Source organism: Nycticebus coucang, chromosome 10 (genome assembly GCF_027406575.1).
Source record: "Nycticebus coucang isolate mNycCou1 chromosome 10, mNycCou1.pri, whole genome shotgun sequence".
In the NCBI taxonomy this organism is placed as follows: Eukaryota; Metazoa; Chordata; class Mammalia; order Primates; family Lorisidae; genus Nycticebus; species Nycticebus coucang.
The window spans coordinates 9434753-9455686 of NC_069789.1; the positions used below are offsets into that span (position 1 = coordinate 9434753).

Here is a 20934-nt window from a genome sequence, read left to right on the forward strand (position 1 = left end):
TAATTAGACAGTGGTTATGAGTTTTTCCTAAAGCAGTGCTAATCCGACTGCAAACTAGTGTCAGAAACAGAGTTTATAGAGCCATAAACAGCCCCGGTAATGGCTGCAGCTATTTGTGCAGAGCAGTAAATATTTCGGTTTGTTGTTAAACAAAAGAAAGATTGTACCTTTTTTTTTTCTTGAAAGGGGCATAAAGAAAGTGAATCCAATTTCCCCCCAAATTCTACAATGGTGGTTCCTGCACACTGTCAATTAGATTCAAGGTACAAATATTTAGTTTGGGCAAGCAGATGGCCCCGCAGCTGCAGGCCATAAAGTTCAGTCCACTTTAAAGTAAACACCCGTAAGCCGCAAGTGCACAGGCTGAGTGATTCACAGGCTGAACTGCCCCAGCCTCTGAGCCAGGGGTGAGCGTCCTCGGGGCAAGTTCCAGGAACAGTCACCTGCGTGCCACAGATGGGGTCCTCGCAGAGGTACACGCCCGGGGACTGGCCGTCCTGCAGGCTGCCTGTGGCCACCTCGGACAGCAGGTCTCGCAGGTTCTCCTCCTTCCCCCACACTTCCACAGCGGAGATCCGGACCGAGAAACGGGCGCCTGTCTTCTCCTTCCGTTCATTAATCAGCTTGAAGAGCCAGGAGATGGCGCAGGGAATGATGCCGAGGGTTTGCATGGAATCATCCTTCCCGATCATCGTATAGGATTTTCCTAGGAGAGCAGGGGACGAAAGCAAAAGCAGTTTCAGTGTCTAGGCATCATTCTAGGCCTCTTAAAAAATACAGGCCAAGGGGTGGTGCCTGTGGCTAAAAGGAGTAGGGCACTGGCCCCATATGCCGGAGGTGGTGGGTTCAAACCCAGCCCTAGCCAAAAACTGCAAAAAAAAAAAAAACAAAACCAGGCCAAGGGCATAGAGGAAAGGCGGGAGGTGGAAGAAAGGAATGAAAAGGTGAGAGAAATAGCAAGCATTGGACAACAGAAACAGAAAAGACATTTCCTAATACTACTGGTTAAATAGCTGTAACAAAGAAGTCAAGAGCCCAAATGACAAGATGCGATGTGCCTTGCGGAGGGTCCCAATATCACAAGCTATCCAGTTTCTGCGTTGTTTTACGCAGAGTGGAAAGGCAAGAACTTGTCATTATTACGGTTCTTTTTACAGCTGCCCCACAGATTAAATCCACAGACTCACACTTTATATGGTTTCTCAAGTTAAATGCTGTGTATATTTTTATAGCATGGGCAAATTCCATTGGAGTCCAGATCACTGCTTTCATGGAGATCAAGAAAAGAGGAAGAGCTAGGATGGAAGTGCAGAGAGAGGCAATGGGCTTTCTGTCCTGGCCCAGAGCTGGCCTCCATGCCCTCTGCGGGGCCTCTGTCGGAGTCTCTGCCAAGGACACTTTTTGCAGCTCTCGTAATCACTAACTTATCAAGCGTGTAACTTAAGGCAAGGCCTGGTGAGCAGATGGCCACAGGTCAGGGTTAAGCTGGGACAGTGAAGGCATTTGATAGAAACCCTGGGTGTGTGGTGAGGAGGGTCACTGCGCCTTCACCAGAAGCTACTGCACAGGAGTGTCCCAACAGTGTGGACCCTGCGTGCTGGGCAGCAAGGGCGGCTGGTCAGACAGCTTCCCCCAGACAGGTCCTAACACAGCTGTGGGGCTTTGTGGGGTGGTTGATCCTCCAGGTTTTACATCAGCTCTGATCACCTTGCTGGGGGATGGGGTAGGGGGGAGTGTGTGTGCAGGGAGCCCTGTCTGCTTTCCCAACAGCCCCTGTTCAGGAAACCTAGAGCCCTGGTACCCCTGTATGCATCTCATGCAGGATTTCCTACATGACTGGGTGTCTGCTTAAGATGAAAGCCTAAGTTTCAAAAGCAGAAATGGTTCTTCAGCACCTACGAGATACTTAACCCTTCCTTTCACCTGAGGGGGGGACCAAAACAGGAGAACAGGGACAGCAGGAACCCTAACACACAGCAAGAACAAGTAAAGCTCTCACTGACCTAGCTTGGCGTGGCCGAAACAGAACACACAGCCATCTGCCCCGTTGACCACAGATTGGATCACCTCCGCCACGGTCCCAGCACACACTTCAGCCTGTAAAACAAAAAGGAGACACGAGCTGTGACTGGATTCCACCACCGAGGCACCATTGATGACTTAAAAGTGAGCCCACCTGTTTCCAGGACTTAGTGTTCCAGTGTCACTGTATTCTTAAGTGGGCCAGCCTCGGCCACAGAAGCCTGAAGATGCTCACAGCCCCTGGGTACCTTCTGCCCTTTGCAAGCCTGAGCATTAGACATGTTAACTGCAAAGTGCCCTTCACCTTTCTGCTCGTCTGGGGTGCGTTTCAGCTGCTGCCTCTGTAGAGGAGGATCAGGCTGGAATGGGGACACAGGGTGTCGCCGACATCACTTCCTTCCCTCATCTGCTATTCCGACCTCTTGAACAAGGAATTTAAATGCTCCATTTGCCCTCTGCTAACTAGATCCTTCCTGCGCGCGCGCGCGCACACACACACACGGCTTATGAAACGCTCCAGGCTTACTAGAGGGAAGAGGTGATGTGCTGTTTCAGGAGACCGACCTTGGGAAACACGATAGCTCTAACACAAGCAGGAGGTCCGTGATCTGCGTCTGCTTTCTCGGGCTCTTGCTGACATTCTCTATTTCCCCATTAAAACCCAGTAACGCAGCACTCTGCAAACAACAGGAACTCCATACATTTCATGGACCAACTTGGAAAGCCGAGGAACTCCTCTCGCTCTGTTTAGTACCTGGGACTCTTCAGAGCAGCTGGAAGACAGAGTCACTCCCTATGTCCTGGGAACTCCACTTCTGTCCCTGCGCCGGAGTTGGTGCTTGCAGCAGCACAGTGAGGTCACCGTGCAAATGCGGGAGCCCTGCAGTCACCACAGCAACATGCCTCCCCAGGGGGATCTGAAAGCCCCAGCCCAGGCAGTGAACACAGTTATTCAGCTCCAGGTGTCAACGGCACAATGACCCTAAGTATTCAGAAATCAATTTTCTCTCCCAAATTGAAATTGAACAACCACGTTCCCGACAACTGTCAATTGTTCCAGGGTGGTTGGCTCAGCGTCTCTGCGGAGGGCTCCTCTCTGGCCAAGGGGGCAGCAGGACAAGGCTGCTGTGGGGACCACAGGATCTTACAGACAGTCCCCCCCTCCCTGGACCTCGACAAAGGGAACCTGGCGAGGCAGCCTGAGGCAGAAGAATGTTGACAAAGTGGCCAGAGGTCCCTCTGCAGAGTGGGGACAAGTTACAGCCCAGTGCACTAAGTCTTCTTTGAACATAAGTGAGCCGCACATAAAGTAAACCATTTCATACTTGAGTCATTCTTTCATTCTTGGCTGTATGTGGGCCGAACCTCCATCACTGAATCACCTGCCCAGAGGCCAGGAGCTAGAGGGGACACGGGGGGGGGGGGAGCGCACGGGGATGGGGGGGAGCCCTTTGAAGAGCCCCTGCCGCTGTCTACCAAGAAGAGAGTGGTCAGCTGTGTGTCCCTCTAGTATCTGTTAAGAGCTGACCGTGCTTCCTGGAGGCCACTGGTTGCTTTTCCCTTGGACTTGGAGAAGCACACACCCTTCCCCAGCACAGACCCCGGAATGCAGAAGCCTCTGCCATTCGTGGGTGTGAGTCCTGCCCCACTTCCAACCCCACAAGCTCAACCCTAAAGAGTTTGTCCCAACAGTGGGCAGCTGGTGACTGCCAAGGCCACTTAGGGTAAATAAGGATGGCTTATGAAGGCAACAAGGAACGTGGACTGTTCCATCATTGCTTAGCTTCAGGAAACAGATATCTTCAAGGGACTGAGCAAAAGTAAATTTTGTAACTGCCTGGGGTCACTGAGAGCTGAGGCCCACTCTGCACACTTTCTGGGTCTTGAGCTTTGGAGGCCCAAGGGTGCTCAGCCTGCAGGGGCTGAGGTGGCCATGGCCGGCAGCCTGATGGTGACATTGGCAATGACGATGGAAAGTGGAGGAAGGTGAAAGATACAACCTGAGCAGGGTGCAGCGAGGTTAATGGAAGAATCCAGAAAAGGTGTCTGCTCAGAACAGGGACTTGAACAGGTGACTGAATCTTTGAGTCTCAGTTTCCTCATCTGTTACGTGAAAAGAGTAATGTCTACCTTCCCTACTCCACAGAATCCTAGGAAGAGTTGCAACTTCTGAAGAATTGCAAACTTACATGTAAATGTAATTCATTACATCTAAACAAAAATAAAACATTCTGAAATAAGTGAAACTACAACATGGAGCTTACTGAGTTCTGGAACCAAGCGTGCAATATAAGCAAAGACCAGCAATAAAAACGGCTCCCTTTTCTGGAATAAATCTAAAACTCATTAATAGTCCATGCTTAATTTAGGGCATGCTTTGGAATTTTTACAACTTACAGAGATTTGCTTCTGAAAAGTTTTCACTGTGTTAATTAAATTATCCGTAGGCCATTTATTAGATCCAATAGCGGGTTTAAAGGACTGAGCTTATTGGGTGGTACAACGTATTAAAAATGTAATAAAGAGAGAAACTTTAGAATTTAATCATAAAGTTCTTTGTCTTATGGTAAAACTCTTCAGGGAGATCACATGCTCATCTTCTTACTGAACGGAAACTATAATATGTGTGGTGTGCCCGTGGTGTAATACAGGAGCTTGTGCGATCATCATCACTTCCTCCACTCAGGCAACGTGGAGGTAATTACTGCAGGATGTGAAGGGAACCGATTAGCACCATTGTTCTCAGTTCTGCTATAGGCCATCAGTTATACATGGTTTTGTATAAATCTTGGGAAGTACTACACATTTATCAGAAAGGTGCAGGTGTCTGATGCCAAAACGCAGGCCGAGGAGGCCACTGTTACAACCCGGGTTATTTCTGCAATTAATCAGTTCTACACTCATGACCCCCTGCAGACTCTTGCACGAATAGGCACTATTTGGTGCCACTTACAGGCCCATGTTCACCACAGCACCAGAAGCCAATCTAAGTAAAAAGTGATGTCTACTAGGGTCTATAGTTCACTGGCTGTTTACGGTCCAGTAATCTTGTAATCCTGGCACCTTGCCCTCCCCCCCACCAAGTAGCCTCCAAATTATACTCATAGTAGAACAAAAATGGCCCCAATTCTCCCTCCACCCTGTGTGCAAGCTCCTTGCAATGTTCCATGCAGTTCCTCCTATCATGAGGGGGAGTCTCTTCCCCACCTCTTGAAGCTGGGCCAATAAAATGCAGAAGTGATTCTGTGTCAATGCTGACCCCGGCCTCAAGAGGTCTGCATGCGTGGGTTCTGGACGTGACCATGAGAACAAGGCCAAGCTAGCCTGCTGGATGATGAGACAATATGAAAGCGACCACTCAACCCAGCCAAGGTGATTCCCAAACATGTGCCCATAAAGCATTATTTCATTTCGGCTGGGTAGCATCCAGCCAAGACCCTCAGAGATTCCTACCCAAATCACAGCTGACCACAGACACTTACAGGAGCTGGTCTAGGACCAGAAGAGCTGCTCAGCTGGTAACAATAAATGCTTCTTTTCTAAGCACTGAGTTTTAGCGTGGTTTGTAGTGCAGCAATACCTAACTGATGCGACAGCTATCCCCAAGCCTCTCTTCCCTCCGCTCCACCGACCCAGGCCACAGGCACACGCCAAGCCTCAGCTTCCATGCCTGGCACTCTGGTTCTTCACTAGGACTACAGACCTGCCCTCAGCCCTGATGCGCTTGTACAGGGCCTGAGGACATTGCCTAATTCTACTCTAGCTCCCAGAAATGCTTTTTCCCTTCTTCCATGCCCATACCCAGAAGAGCCCAGGATGGGTGGGCTCTAGTGGACCAGCTGTCCCTCTAACTCCCAGTTCTGCCCATCCTCTTTCTGCTTCTGGTCACTGCCCACACGCTGCCGCGCTCGTCCTTCTTCCCAAGGGTATCTGGAAGTCCTGGCACACGGATCCCGCCCTATGGATGAACCAGTAATTCAGAAGCACTGACCCAGCCAAGGAGGCGCAAATCGACTCCTAAAATTCGTGCAGACGGAGGAGCTCTCCAGGAGACACAGGGCCTGCTCACAGGTCCAGTGAATGAGTAAACGCTTCTTTAATCGGCCCTGCCTGAGCCTGAGCTTTACACCCACCTGAGAAGCGTCTTGTGGAAAAACTGCATCAAAGGCGAACATCTTTGGAGGAACCTGGCTGCCTCTCTTCTGGAAAGCATTGTGACCTGCACACGTCAGGGGGTCATACAAGGTGATCTGCTTCTTCCGCGGGTCCACCTTTAAGAAGGAACTGGATTCTGAGCTATCACGAGCCAGGGTGGAGCAAATGCGAAGCATGACTTTCACCTGTTAAGAAACAAAGGTGGGAAACAGCGTGGGGTGAGCTTGCTGGATACCTCACAGCCAGGCGCGTCTGTCTGTGCTGGTGATATAAACATACAGAGAAGCCCTGCATTTTCTCATGATAAATTACGGTGAAGCACAGGATGAATTAGCAATGTAATCCTCACCGGGTCATGGGAAAACTGATGTATTTATAATTACCAGGTAGAATATTTTGCTATGTCTATTACTTTAATACAGAGGTGGCACGTCATGTTCTTTGTCTTCCTATTAATATAAATCGAAAGTTAACTGAGCCCTGGTGGCCCAATTACACAGATGAAAAGGTAATCTGGACTGCTGAGCTATAGGGGCTGGCGGAGTTCCCTCGAAGCTCACAGATCAATAAACCGTGCACATGAAAGTTAGCTCCGTAATTTACTCCTTGGCTTGGCTCATCAGGACTCTGGGAGACAAAAATCCACAGTTATTAGTGTCATCATTAAAGGCCTATGAAATGGCCTGCTGTTAATGGCCAGCATTTGAAATGTGTTCCAAGGGGCAACAGTGATGAAAGATTGGTTTGCAACGTGTTATTTGGGATCCCAGTAAGTGAGTGTAAAGAAGTCGTCATTTCAGGAAATTAAAGTGCATCTCTGAAAGAAGGGGGAGGCAGTGCCCTTTAACCTGCCTTCTGAGTCACTGAGCACCAGCCCGGCCCCGCCCACCTCGTCCTGGCCCCGCCCCACTCAGCCGGGCTTGTGGAAATGGACAGTCTACATAGGGCCTAAGGTGAGAGGAAATCCAGCCACACTCCTGGGGAAACAGCCTTTGCTCTTACCAAATCTTTGTCAACTAGTTCAGTTCAGCTTACTAGATCTTACCTAGTTCAGTACAACTCAAGATGGGTACTTTTTTGAGCACCTACTGTGGGCCAGGGCTGGGGGATGCAAAGGCTGGTAACGTATAGAGTACCAGGGCAGACAGAGGCAGAGACAGATCACTTCAGTGATACAATGTGGCAAATTCAGGGTTATTTGTAAACTCCCGTTTCCTGCCAGCTGTATATAATCAGATGTAAGGTCTGATGAAACCCCCATCATTTTTTTTTTTTTTTTTTTTGAGACAGAGTCTCACTGTGTCACTCTCGGTAGAGTGCCCTAACATCACAGCTCACAGCAACCCCAAACTCTTGGGCGTAAGCGATTCCCTTGCCTCAGACTCCCAAGTAGCTGAGACTACAGGCACCCGCCAGAACGCCCAGCTATTTTTTGGTTGCAGTTGTCATTGTTGTTTAGCTGGCCAGGACTGGGTTCAAACCTGCCAGCCTCGGTATATGTGGCTGGCACTGTAACCACTGTGCTACCGGTGCTGAGCCGAGGTCGTACATTTTTAAATAAAGTATTCCAAACATACAGAAATACTCACAGATTAATATATAGAGGGTAGCAAAAAATGTACACCCAAGTCACGTTTGCCTTCTGCAATTACAATTGATGCTTGCCCTGACTTGTGTTCATTTTTGGTTCAGTATATATTGAGTATTACAATTTTAATGGGTTTTTTTTCCTTTCTTAAAATGTGTATACATTTTTTGGCACCCTTGATATGTTGCGTGTGATGGAGTGAGGCCATCTTCCTGCTCCGTCTGCTGAGGCAGGGGGCCTGATCTGCAGAAATAAGGTGAAATGTAAAGAATTCCGAGAGCACGGGGCTCCTCAGACATACCACACTGCGCCCCTGCTGAGCTCAGCCTTGTAACTTAAGAATGAGACTCAAGTGTGGATCTGGAGGCCCCATGTCATGAACGTGGGGTGACGCGGGCCTCCCAGAGTTTAGATCTTGGTTCTCCCCTGTGAGATCACAGAATGATACCTGTCATTTTCAGAGAGTTTATTGTGTGCCAAGACTGTGCTATCATCTACATCGCCTCGTTTAATCCTCCCAGGAATCCCATGTGGAGGCACACGTGTCCAGATTTTACCGATGAGAAACCAGATGTCATGTAACTTGGCTCAGATCACTGAACCTAGGGTGGTAAGGCTGGCCTCTGATCCCACCTCCAAAGCCCATACTTTCCCCATCATGCCTTGTTGTCTTCCACACATAAACTTCTCAGAGCCTCAGTTTCCTCACCTGTATATAGGGAATAACGACGCCTATCTTATGGGCTGTGGGAAGACTCAATGAAGGGACATGTGGCCTGCTGAGTGTGGGATTGAGCACACAGGGGCTGGAATCCTGTTTCTCTTCCCACCTCCCTGCTTTAATAACTTCCCTCTGGATCAGGATATCCTACTATTGTCCAATCACAGTGTGAATGATAAGCTTTAAGACTCCTTGCCCTGGACTCTCGGTACCACGAATCACAAACAGGTTACCACGGGGCATCACTATAGATACAGCTGGTTGTTAAGTGCTGGGCCTGACAAGGCTCTTGTTAGTAAAACATCGCCGACTCCCACAGCCTCTGCATATAAGACAGCCACCACTTTTATCTACATTCCATCTGGCAATTTTCCTGTTCATCGCGACTTTTAATAGCCTGGTTTCAGATCTGTGAATTTTCCCCCGTTACGTACCAGGTGTAGTAAAAGCGTGCATTCAAATCCCACCCTCTGGGAGGTGTCTGGGTCCCCGGGCTTCCTGCGAGGATCTCTCAGCCCAGGCTGTGAGCTCTGCAAGGCTGGGACGCTGCGGTGCCAGGCAGAACTGACGAAGCCGTGGCCCAGTGACTTTCCATTTCACAATTTTGCATGCAATTTCTGGGTAATGAGAGGTGCTGAATGTAAAATATAAGCTAACCCAGGCAAGGGTCTGCAAGGAGAAGCAAGAAGGAAGGGCTGAACGAGAGAGTCATTTGTCCACAGGGAATGTTCCTGCATCTTAATGAAGCTCCGGCCTGCGGTTCATTTTCTGCAGACAGGCTAAAGATCCCGGCTGCTGGTCTGGCCAAAGAGATACACAGTTCTTTAAAACCCCACTGAACTCTGAGCTGCGGGAAATGCCACACTCAATTCTTCTCTTTAAAATACATTTAAATAGAGACTTTTCTTCCTTAAAAGAAGGAAATTGGGTTTTTCTGCTTCACTTACTTGGTGTCATTGTTCCCTTAGTCCAGCATTTTACTTCCTGCTTAATCTGCTATAATTAAAGTGCTGGGGAGACACTACCTGTGCTGAAGAAAGTCTCTCAGCCTTCTTGCCAGGAGTTCTTGCCTCTGTCACCAACCCTGGAAACACCTCCTCTGCCCAGCCTGCCCCTGCTGCTCTACAGAGAGTCCGGGCCATTGTTAACATGCACAGCCTTCTCCCCAGCTCTCAGGGTCAAGGGCACAGTCACTATTTCACTCTCAAGAGTAGACCTGTGGGAAATGGGATCCAGGAAGTTAAAGGAATAGCCCAAGTGGGGGCAAGGAAGGCTGACACCCCGGTTCCATCAGCAGGAGGCCGGTGTTTCCTGGACCACAGTCCCCGCCGCTGCAGACCTCACTTCGCCTCATTTGTCAACTCACTCAGTGGATGGTGCAAGACAGCGGTTGCTTCGGGCAGCAGTTGCCTTTACGTCCTGCTCATTAATCATCTCAGCACCTTCTTCTGGGCGGCATTGTGGGACAGAGGGAGAAAGGAATCGTGAGACACTGAGAGAGGCAGAGCCTGGTTGATGAACTTTAGCAATGCGGGGGTGGCCTCAGACCACCAGGCTGCCTGCGAGGAGGCTAATGAGGGGTAGCTAGTCATCGCCCACTGGCCGCTACACACGATCACAGCAAGCACAGATTCCTGCTAATCCTCAGTCAGATTGTGGGGTTTAGGAGGGTGTTGGGCAACTCTGCCCATTGGAAGGCTCTCTCAGCAATCAAGAAAAGACTACGAATGGTGAGGAGGTACAGGGGGAAAGAGAGGACTCCCTCGTTCAGTCTCAGGTGTGAGCTTTGTTCCAATTCTTTCTGTGGATACCTACAACTCTCTCAGATGCAGAGAAACTACGGACTGTTCTCCGACCTGAGTCTCGGCCACAATAAATGTTTAATAAGTGTGTGAGGGTGACAGTGAACAGGTCCCCCCCCGCTACAAGGTTATAGGATACAAAGTTAAATTAACCACTAACACCTTTTGGTTCCTTTACATTTCTCTATCTTAACTCTCTTTACTTTGATTTCTGAGTTCACAGATTTTTAAAGAATCAGATGAGTAAAAACTGGCAAGGTACATGTGGATTCACCTCACCAAAAACATCACTTGGCATCACTTTGTCTCAGTAGGGTCAGAATTACCTCTAAGCCTTCCACATCTACTCTCAAGTTCCTAAAACTTGTCTGGAAATGGTTCTCCCAAAGTTTGGGTGATGACAACTCTCCCAGTGTGGAGATTGGTGGGGAAAGTAGAAAAAAAGTAAGATTGCCAGAGGGATTATAAATCCAAAGGGGACACATGGCACAGCCAAACCGTGGAGCCCACTAGCAGCTACCTCAGGTCAGGACCCTGCTTCCCTGCCAAGTGGCAGTGACAGTGACCCTGGGAGTCCTCAGGGTGAGGGTATGCCACAGAGATGCCAATAATCCTCTCAGCCTCAGGGAAGAGAGAGCCAACACGTGGGCCAAAGAGGAGAGCCCAGGGCAGCAGTGAACAGCAGCACCATGGGGTCCTTGGGACAGACCAGGAAGGCTTCCTACTTTCCACATGGTTTGGGATCAGCTGTCAAGGGAAAATGTGGAGGGATAACAGAAGGGCCCATTGAATGTCCCTTTCTACAGGTACAGGGTCTGTGGGCACCACAGTGAGGCAGGAGCTGAGATCTAACCCAGATGCAATACCACCCCTGGAAGGCCTACGGCATAGGATTTGGTTTCCTTCTCCCCCAAATGGGCCTGTTGTGCTGCCTGCCTTGAAGGGCAGTTGCAAAGAACCAAAGAGATAAGAACAGACTTTAGAGCAGCATCCAGATATAAAGTATCACTATCTCAAAAGACAAAGAAGTCAAAGGTCCATTTTCCTTAAATCAACTGGCTTCAAATAGATTTCCTACAACAAATGAATGACATCAGAAGTCTTTGCCCTAGGCATAATCTTCAAAATTAAAGCAAAAACTTCTTTAATGAGTGTATGCATACACAGAAACTAGAGAAAGAAAAAAATTATCCCCTCTCAATTAAAGAATGTATGGCCTGCTTACCCTTTTAGTAAAATTGAGTAATCTGTGCAAAATTTGATCTGAGCATCCAAATGATAAATGTGGTATTTCCCGTAGTTTATTGCTTTGTGTTCTGTCTTGAGCAGGCAATGTGATCAATGGACATGCTCACGCCGTCTGCTTTGCTATGTGGCTTATTTCAGGAAAATTCCCAGCCAGCCCAAGGAGGATGGCTGGAGAGACAGGGAACCTACAAGGTGTGCCCTTCCCAGGGTTGTCCTCCTGAACACTCCCTTTCCTGACCTACCAAAAACTTCAGCAGCTTTCCCTATCCTTCTGTGCTATCCCTTCTGACAAATGTATCAGAAAACATTTTGATGGAGTGTGAATTTCTAAAACACGCCTTACAAACAATTAAGGGTGTGGTTTTCCAGCCATTATTTAAAGAGGCCCTTTCTCTTTAAATATCAAAGTGTAAGATTATATCACTCACCCCCCACTGGCACAAACAACTCCATGAAGAGGATTTTCCTTTCTCCTTTTTATTTACCCCAAGTGCTTGCTTCACGGGATAGGAGGTTTCATAAAAGGAGAAAGTTTAAATACTTTTCTGGTAAAATTTCTATAGAGGATCTAAAGTGACTTTTTCTGAAGGAAGATCTTGATGATTTCATGTGACTAAAAGGTTCCAGAAGTTTTTTTAGGAGACCAAAGGAATCACATTCCAGACAGCAATGACCTTGGAAGTTTCAAGTAACTCCAACGCCAAGGAACATGGGGAACAACCAAGAAGATTTAATCCCTCAGTTTAGAGGGAGCTTTGAAATAGACCTTACGAAGTCACTATTCCACCCCATCACGGTTACAGGCACAGAACCACAGATCCACACCTGATGGGCTACAGAGAGATTCTAAGCACAGTTCAGTTGTTCATTACAGAACAAAAGTAAATTGGATTAAATTTCTTTGTATAAAAACACAATAATAATTCTATGTGACATATTTGAAGATCACAGGGCTACATTTACCTGGAGAAAGTCCAAAGCCACATGATCCCCGGCTGAGTCTGGGAAGCCAGACTAGGAGGCCAAAGTGAACTCAGCCTACCGGGGGGTCTGCTTAGGGGCAGGGACTGCTCTGTGTAGACAAGATCAATTAGTTATCAGCCACGACTACCATACTTCTTTACAAGTTTTACAAATCTTACCATTTACAAAGACATTCCTTATTTCCATTTGGTTTCCCTGTAACAACTTTGTTGAGAAAATATTATTACAGTTATGATTATTATCCTCCCTACTTTGACACGGAGGAGATTGATGTTTGGGGTATTTCAGTGACTTGTTCAGAGCCAATTGCCTGAGGAAGATGGAAAGGCCCTGGGTCCTGACAATTCTTCCCTCCAAGAGCATCTTGGGTGGCAGCCAGGGCCCAGCCACTTTTTGGGAGCTGGTGGGAGGGAGACTGGCTTCTCAGAGCTGCCGGCAGATGAGCATGTGTGGTGCCAGACAGCAAATAATGAGCAATGATGCCATCAAAGGGGGAAGATTTACATTATTAAACGCCAGGGTGGGAAAGGTGACAAGTGGTGGCACAATGAAGCTAAGTGTGAGGAAGCTCTGCAAGCCCAGGAGAGGGAGCCGGGTAATGAGATGTGTTCCATAAAGGAGAGCTCCGGGGGACGGGGAGGAGACTCCCTCAGCTCTTCATCAACTGGCATCTGTCACCAGGCAAGCCCAGCGAGGGACAGCAGCGCTGGAGGGAGGGAGCTGAAGCCAAGGAAGAAAGCCCTTCCCCAGGGGCAGCGCTAATGGATGGGCAGCCTCGCCACGCCAATTAGCAGACTTGGAACAGTGCTGGCTGGGCTGTGAGGACAGAGACAGACATGTGTCAGGGGCTGATCTGTCAAGAAGGATGGAACTTTGACAGTGGTATAGCTGGAAGAGGCCCATCCTCAGCTCACTGTATTAGAAAACTTATTTCAAATGGTATAAAGATCCCACCTAGGGCGGCATTCGCAGGTCTGAAGTGAAGTGGGGTGTGGGATTTTGAGGTATCCCTGAATGACCCACTCCAATGTCAATGACACTCCCTGTCAGAGCGTTCTAGGACATACATGGCATATAGACTTGAGCTTGGGGGTGCAGGCTGCTGCATTTGGGTTCTGGCTGTACCATTCAGTGCTGTGTGTTCATGGACAAGAGATTTACCATCCCCTGTGCCACAAATATAAACTGGTCATTATAATAGGACTGGCCCACCTGGGTTAAGTGATCATTAAAAGAGGAAATGCCTGTAACATCCCTTTCCACCATGCCTGCCCCCTAGCGAGTGCTCAGTGACTATTAGTCATTATTTCCTTATTACCTAATCTTGCTTTGTTTGAGGCTGCAGTGAGCTGTGTTTGGACCACTATACTCAATCCTTTGTCACCCAGGATTGAGCATAGTGGCCCAAACACAGCTCACTGCAGCCTCGAACTCCTGGATTCCAAGGATCCTCCTGTCTCTGCCTCCTAAGTAGCTGGGACTGCAGGCGCATGCCACCACACCTGGCTAACTTAAAAAAAAATCTTTTTGTTTTTTGAGAGATAGGGTCTTGCTATTTTGCCCCAATGGGTCTCAATCTCCTGGCTTCAAGTAATCCTCCTGCTGTGGCCTCCCAAAGTACTGGGATTACAGGTACGAGCCACAGTGCCTCGCCTCTTATTACTGTGACTGAGGCTACCAGGTCTACTGGAAAGAACATGAACTTTGACGTCAGACAGATCCCGGCCCTGGTCGCTGTGTGACCATATATACAGTATTTTAACAGTTTCCTCATCAATAAAGTGAAGCTATTAACCTCTCCCTTGAAGGCTTTACATGATTATAAAGCTGATAATCACACTAAGCCTTGGCACATAGTGGGCCCTCAATACATAATAATTGCTGTCATAATGAACCCACATCCAAGGCGTTGCAGTGACAGCCCATTCCTTGGGAATCTAAGAAATGTTCACTGCCTTCCTGAATCTCGACATAGGCGTTCAGGACACACAGCACTGGATGCTAAGTAATTTCATGCTCACAGAGCTGAGGCAGACCCATGTTTGGCTAAGGTTCCCCAAGTTTTATACACGCAGCTAGGCTTAGGCCTTCCAGCCTCCACCCGTCTCTCTTGCCTGATATTTGATAAATAATGAGTCAGTGACAATTGGGGATTTTTCTGAGTATTGGGTAGGAAAACTACCCTGTTTCCCCGAAAATAAGACCTACTTACAGGAAAGATAAGATGTCCCCTGAAAATAAGACCTAGCGTATCTTTGGGAGCACACCTTAAAATAATATTTTCAGGGAAACAGGGTATTATGGTTAGAATTGAGAAATACCCATTCAAAAGATAGAAAAGCATGGAAGGAACTTTTGAGAACGTGCCAGTGGGCACTCAATTAGAATTCTTTCCGATGTTCTCAGTTTGGATTTTGGCACTCACTGTAATAAGGGGCCCATTTACCACTAAAGCTCACACATGTGTTATAACCAAAGAGCTAAATAATAGATCTGTCATTAGAGAACACTCAAGAAATGCTGCATCTGTTGATACAGACTCGTCTGTCACCATAGAGATGCCGTTTGGCTTGGGAAAAAACCAGGACCGAGGGAGAGTTGTTTTTCTTCTCTGTAGCCCACTTTAATATAAATATGAAAACTCGGGCTTGCTAACATGACACCTGACTCGGCGTCTTCTGAACTTCATCTCCTGTACCTCATCAATGCCATGTTCACCCTAGTCCTGGGAATTTCACTATCCCACTGCTCTGGCCTTTAACCCAGCTAAGTAAAACCAGAACTCTAAAAATAGGTCATGCAACCCAGTTCGTTGTCTACCTACAAATACTATGTCCTGACTCCTCAGTCCACTGTGGACTGACCAAAGCACCACAGTGAGCAACCCAGTTATCTAAAACAAAAAGGCAAGAACCAGGTATGCCATATAGCTTTCTGGCACTCTTCCCTGAAGTCCATTTTCTCTATAGAACTGTATTTTGGGGACACTGTTTATGCTGGCTCCCAAGCTCCCAAGGTGCTCCAGGAGATGATCGTTTTGTTCCTAGTAGTCTCTCATGAAGATGTGGGGCTCACAGCATTAGCCTGCGTTCTCAGCGCTGCCCAGGGACAGACAGCAGGTGAGCCAGTACAGAACCCATTCAGTTTATCATCAAGGCCTCTCCAGCCTGAGCCTGCAGCCTGATGGTGGAAAATAAGGCGTCCTTTTCAGGAAAGACTGTCTAGGGAGGCTGGGTTCCTGGCAGGCTTGGGAGTCCCTCCCCAGCAAACCCACGGGTAGGCACCCTCCCGGAGTGAGCTATTTGTCCAGCCTGGAACACTGCAGCCTTATTCCAGGAAGGAAAAAATAAGAAACCCAGGGAATCCCCCTGGTAAGAAAAATCATCCAATTTTGGATTAAGATGTTAAAATCTGGAATGCCAGCCACATACAGCTGAGCTGGGGGGTTTGAATCCAGCCTCGGCTCACCAAACAACAATGATAGCTGCAACCAAGAAAATCTGGAATGGTCTTACCTAAAATCCAGGATGTTAGGTAGATTTACCTTTTCCTGAAGCCTGCCTGACATATACTCAACAGATCTGTACCCTGAACTCTGTATCCTCAAGACCTTCTCATACAAAAAGAGGGGAGAAGTAAGGAGGAGAAACAAAGAAAGGATGTTAGTATTTCAATCCAAAATCCCTGGACTCTTGGTAAGTCTCAGAGATTTCCATTCTCATTCAACCAACAAAAAGGAAAAGTAAGGAAGTTCTGTAACCAGCCACAATCACTGCAATTCTTTCTCCGTCACTTCCTCCAAGAGGCCCCCATGGGGAGGGCATCTGCTCACTTCCACTCTGCACACCTGGAGCACACTATGCCCAGCGCCCCACACCTGGGCTGTGAGGGAGAGGGTCAGGAGGGAGGCCCAGAGAAAGGAGAGACAGCTGGGTGTATGCATCAAACAAAAGAGAGACGTGGCATTTCCATGTAAGAGTTTCTTTATTGTCAAGTTTTAGGCTTAGAATGAGAGCAGCTTTAATTCTCAGCCTAGCTCCAAGGACCCCAAGCTTACTGCTGCCATCTTGTTGAAGGGACTGGAGAGGACCTGAGTGGAGGGGACAGCCAGAGAGAGGAGAAGGAAGGGTCAATAAGAAGAGGGGCCCAGGAGGCCCAGCAGGAGAGGGAAGGAGGAGACGTTCCTGCCCCCTCTGCTGGAGGCAAGCACCGGCCACCACCCCTCTAATTCCCTCCACCCCCTCCTCCTTGGCAGAGGAGCCCTTGCTGGCAGCAGGGGACAAGTTCAAAGCACAATGTTAAGTTCAAGTATGGAGGATTATTAGGAGGACGTGTTTTCCTAATTTTCCTCTTAAGATATGTGTGTGTAGGATCAGATGGGGGTTAGGGAGGGATGTACCAAGTAAATGTGATACTAGTGTATTAGATATTCGCCTAATAATAACTAGTGGGCTCTAGTGTACATTTGTTTTTTTCAAGAACAAATTAAGTTATATGCCCGTGTTCCAGCAACAATAAGCCTCTCTGCCTGAGATGCCAGGACCGAGGAGGCTGAGAGGGCAGTACTCCCTCTGTGACTGAGGGGCTTGGAAACCTCTACCAGGAAGCATCTGATCAATAAGGCAGACGCCTGCATTTCAGAATTTAAAAGCCTTCTTTGCACGCTGCATCTGAAGGAAATGTCAGAAGCATTTATCATGTGCTGGACGGATGGTGTGCAGCTGCGGCTTGCCAAACCACAGAAGCCAGTTTTGCCCAGGCCCTGCAGATACTCTCAATGGGCCCTGTAGGGATCTTTTGTCAAAGATCAGAAAAAGCAGACGTGGACCCCGCCACCAGCACTATACTGCAGAAGGTGTGCATGGTGGGGATCTGTTTCTGGGCTCCGGCTTACGTCTTTCTTGGCTGTCTTATTTTGCCTAGCAGGTGAACCCACAAACTGCCCTTTCCTATTTCCAAAGGACCCAGGCTGCTGTCCCCTAATTGGGGCAGTGTGCACAGTTCACCTTGTTTGGACTTAGAAACCAAAGTCTAAAACGAAATTGCCCAAGGGATATGAACCAGACAGAGCAATGGTCCGGCGGCTCTCTCAGCCCCCTGGCCGCCCCCTAAACTAGACTAGTGGATGAGCACCAGCTGAGAAACCCATTCCTTCCTCCATTAAGGATACGCTAAGTCTCTCCCAGTCTGGGAAGGGTACCATAAAGGCTCTGGGGTTACAAACAGCTTAAAAACCAGTTGCTGTCCACAAGGGGCTTATGGTTTATTAGGTGAGACCAAAAAAAGATTATAATAGAGAAGAACAAAAGAGTTCTGTGCTAGCTGAGAACCCAGAGGGGGAAGCATTTCTGCTTGGAGAGCAGGGCCAGAAGAGCCTTCATGAAGATGATGATGAAGAAACAGCCTTGGAGGAGGCGTCAATGTCAGCCAGGCACTCAAGGCAGGAAAGGGGCAGGGGCACCGGGCAGAGGGGCGGTGAGGGCCGCAATACGAGTGTGAGGCAGACGGGGGTCTTAGACCCTGCACGCGGCCCTGGGGCCCTGGAGCAAGGTACCTGGAGCCTCTGTGTCTCAGTACAAAGGGGATGGTAACAGTGAATCCTCTTCATGAAAACAAGCAGTAAATGAGCTAAAGCGGGTGAAGCTCCTGGCAAAGAGCCCGGCGCCTGGGGAGGCTCCACGAGCGAGTGGGGTTCCACCTTTTACTGAGATTGCAGTTTAGTGTGCACAGGGCAGAAGAAAGTAAGGCATTTGGCTTGACAGACAGGTGAACACCAAATTAGGGAGAGATTTCTTCTCCAAACAGAAACATTTGTATTAACCTGGATATTAGGGAGCTGCTGCGGGGGACACCCAGGAACATCACCGGGAGGTTCCCACAGCTCGGAGACAGAACACACCTGCAGGTGACATGATTTCCCCACCTGCAAAGCCACACGAACGATGCCACCGACTTCCTTCTGATTCGGGGTATTACAAAGTTAAAGACAAACAATGTCAGCGCAACTCACGCTTTTACAGCACAGCGTCTTTAAAGGTGCTGTCCACTGAGATGACTGCAGAAATCGCATGGGTGACGCCACCGTACAGAGGACCTACTCTGTGCCTGTGTCCTGGGTGCTGGCAGAAGCCCCGTGACTTGACGTGAAGGATAACGAATCAGTCAACCAACAAATGTTAAATGTAAATGAGCAACGCCTTCTTCCTGATCTAGGAAAGCTAAGTAAGGCTACCTATGTGAATTCACAAAAAGAACCCAAGCCGGATCTGCTCAGAACTCTCACGAGGAAGAAGCGTGCTTTACAGTCGTTACATAAATGCGCAGGATGCGGACTGCTGTTCTAACCACAGAACAGCACACACTGACCTTGGCTCAGGAGCTGCCTGACACAGAAGCATCCCTTTCCTTCCTGGTGGGAGGGAGCGGCAGCCCTGGCTCCTTCATCCGCTGGGGCGTGTGTTAGCTCACCCACGAGACATCGCTCCGTGCCTGATCCTTACTCCCAGTAAGCGAGCAACTTTCCAGCTCATAAAGGAAGCAGCACAGATTCTGCACTTTGTAAATTTTTATAAAGGCAATTGGCCACCCAATCTGGACTCCCTAGACACATTTTTGTTTAAGTAACTACAAGTTGGGGGGAAACTGGTTACACACTGGCACTCAAGCGACAGCCCAGCATCTTCTTACTAAGAGCAGCAGTTCTCAGACTTAAACTACACGGTGAAACGAGGATTGCTGGGCCCCCTCCCAACAGAGTTCCTGATTCAGTGGGTCTAGGGTGGGGCCTGAGAACTTGCATTTCGAACAACTTCCAGCTGGTATGAATTATGCTGGTCTAGGGACCACACTTGTAGAACCACAGCTCAGGAGGCACGTTGGCCTCATCTTCGTGGAATGTTTCCCTTGAGCTCCACTGCAAATCAGAAACACAACAGATGTGAATATTACATCCCGGGAAAATTACGATCTTATCAACCTTAAAGATCTGGGTAACCAAGGAAAGAACATTTCTGTGCTGTCAAAACTGAAGTGGTATCTGACTCTGCTCCATAGTTCTACCTGAGGAAATCTCTTGATCTCTAAAGGAAAATAAGGTAAATGTTAGCCTTAGGAAGGACGACTCAGTTAGGGATCAAGGTAGCACAACTCCTGGAGCTACACTTAACTGCTACAGCTGCCCCCCACATACACACACAGTTTATCATGACCATGAACCACAACAGAATCCAAACCAACTCTTCCCACAGGTTTTCTTTTTCTTTCCTCAAATAAATGATTCATTGAATTATTATTAAAATTACACTCATTAGGAAATAAACATTAAAGGTAACTAATAATCATTCCGAAACCCTTTTTCACCCCAGAAAACACTGTCCCGGCATGGAAACGCTGTGTGTGTGAGAGTGTGAATGTGTTAGGCCCTGCGTCGCTGAGTGCATCAAAATATGTTTGAGGATAAGGCTCCACTCTTTCACTCAACAATTTCTAGAATCAAGAACTACCTATGGTTGGGTAAGATAAGATTTATCTGATGTAGAAAATAGTTAATAAAATCAGAAGACTTGGGGTAACTTCACCAGGAAGGATTCTCTGCTTCTAGGTCACAGGCAATCTAGAACGATGTCTGAATTGGATGGAAGTATTCCAGAATATTCCAATCCCTAAAACCAGGGAACACTCACTGGGCAGGGGATCTGCAGAATTCTGCTTTGTTGGGTGGTGAACACTGGCAACCTTCCAGCCACATTTTGTAGTTTTGACACACTCAAAGTGAGGGTGGTGATATGACCCAGATCCTTCCTGAAGCCCACGCGGGTACCAGGAATCTTATTATGATATTATCCACTTATAACACAGTTCAGATGGCAAAGGGTCCTTGGGTAGCTTTGGAGACGGCTTTAGTCAACTCCCCTCAGAGTGAACTGATTTAATAAAATCTCATTCATGATAAGAAACATTCATCTATAAACGTGGAGTAAGCTGGGCTATAATGAATTTCCCCCAGAAGGTTGAGTTTAGGGTGAGGTGTCTGGTTGGGTACCTGATGGTGGCTGGAGGCTCATGCAGAGAGAGAGAGAGCATCTCTCTGCTGGTTGCTTGGCTAGGATTCAACTCTAGCTGCTACTTGTGGCCATCAGCCTCCAGGCAAAACTCTCATTTCCAGCCTCACGGGCCTGTGAGGGCCTTGGAAGACACACTGTGTCTTATTTATTCATACACCCCCAATTTCACCAACAGTGCCTTTCACACGAGTGGGGCTCAGTTTTACAGGACCAATAACAAGCTTTGAAACTGGGAGTTAAGAGAGTGAAGAGGGAAGAATTCCAAAATAGGCTCTTTCCTGGGAAATAAAAGGAAAGAGAAAGGAAAAAGAAGTTATCTCTATAAATCACGATGACAAATTAGAGGTAGGA

At 48.1% G+C, this 20934-nt stretch overlaps 1 protein-coding gene across 2 annotated transcripts in view; it reads right to left on the reverse strand.

Moving 5' to 3' along the window:
• Positions 1–20934, reverse strand: part of KIF26B (kinesin family member 26B) — a 490005-nt gene that overhangs the window by 57428 nt on the left and 411643 nt on the right. For both annotated transcript variants that reach the window (XM_053607520.1, XM_053607521.1), the window contains 3 exons: positions 6156–6362; positions 2004–2097; positions 444–706 (listed from right to left, as the gene is read on the reverse strand). In XM_053607520.1, the coding sequence (XP_053463495.1) occupies positions 444–706; positions 2004–2097; positions 6156–6362 (564 nt within the window). The remainder of the gene's footprint in view (positions 1–443; positions 707–2003; positions 2098–6155; positions 6363–20934) is intronic.